The sequence below is a fragment of the Aplysia californica genome, unplaced genomic scaffold (genome assembly GCF_000002075.1).
Source record: "Aplysia californica isolate F4 #8 unplaced genomic scaffold, AplCal3.0 scaffold00680, whole genome shotgun sequence".
Lineage (NCBI taxonomy): Eukaryota > Metazoa > Mollusca > Gastropoda > Aplysiida > Aplysiidae > Aplysia > Aplysia californica.
The window spans coordinates 169248-170283 of NW_004797950.1; the positions used below are offsets into that span (position 1 = coordinate 169248).

General features: G+C 40.9%; 1 protein-coding gene across 1 annotated transcript in view; it reads right to left on the reverse strand.

Annotated features, from left to right (window-relative positions):
* The window catches only part of LOC101854201 (calcium uptake protein 3, mitochondrial), a gene marked incomplete in the record, with an annotated part of 103542 nt that overhangs the window by 2510 nt on the left and 99996 nt on the right, over nucleotides 1-1036 (reverse strand). The window contains 1 exon segment of the mRNA XM_035972403.1: nucleotides 418-575. Within this exon segment, the coding sequence (XP_035828296.1) occupies nucleotides 418-575 (158 nt within the window).

Sequence of the window (1036 nt, forward strand, 5' to 3'; positions counted from 1 at the left end):
CCTCATGGTAGGAAATTAAAAGACTATCCTTTAAAAAAAAAAATTTAGAAAAAAAAAATGGTGAAATGATAGAGGTATAACGCCCCTGTCAAAGACCATCACACAGACCAGTGTAATGTACGACAAACGACAAACTGACACATTTTTAAAAGTTTTAGTAAGTGTTTTACGGCACTTGCAACTGCAGAAGGTCATATGAGCGCTAAAAGATTAGAGATGTTACAAGGGAGTAACAAACACAAAAACGAAGGAGGGGAGATAAGGAAGATTGATGTTTGATAGGAAAGAAGAAGCAAACCGACACACAGACACACTGACACACCCTTACCCGCGCCCCTCGGTGCAGTCTGTCCTTCATAATGGCGATAACCTCCTTGTGGGACACACAGACACACTGACACACAGACACACCCTTACCCGTGCCCCTCGGTGCAGTCTGTCCTTCATAATGGAGATAAACTCTTTATGCGACAGGTGACCATCGCCGTCCGTGTCGAAAATGTTGAACACCGTGCTCACGATGTGGCTGCTGAGAGTGAACCCCGTGCACACCATCACCGCACGCTGGAACTCTTCTGGAATGTCAAAAGGAGAGAAAAAAACCAACATCAGATGACTCACCCTCGACTCTAAACTTCCTTCACAATACACTCAAGTTTTAAAAAATTGTGAGGATTGCTAACAAAATAAGATACTTCTCAGATTTTAGCTTTGAGAATAATTATACATTCATCAGATTTATAAGTCGAGCTAGTACAATTTATTAGTAGGCTATCTAATGATAAAACACATAAAAGATGTCAAACTTACAGTTAAAGAACATGACATCAGTAGAAAACCAACAAATTTGACCCCTGCATTGATTTCCAGCCAATATTTCCATTCACGGATTGCGAAAAGTAACTCCTTTTGCCAGCACGCCTCGCCAATGTCTATTTATTGAGGCGCCACTTTCATTTTTCTGCACACACACATACAAACACATTTTTGCAACTCTATACTTTAAGGAGCACCCCCCCAAAAAAACATCATCACC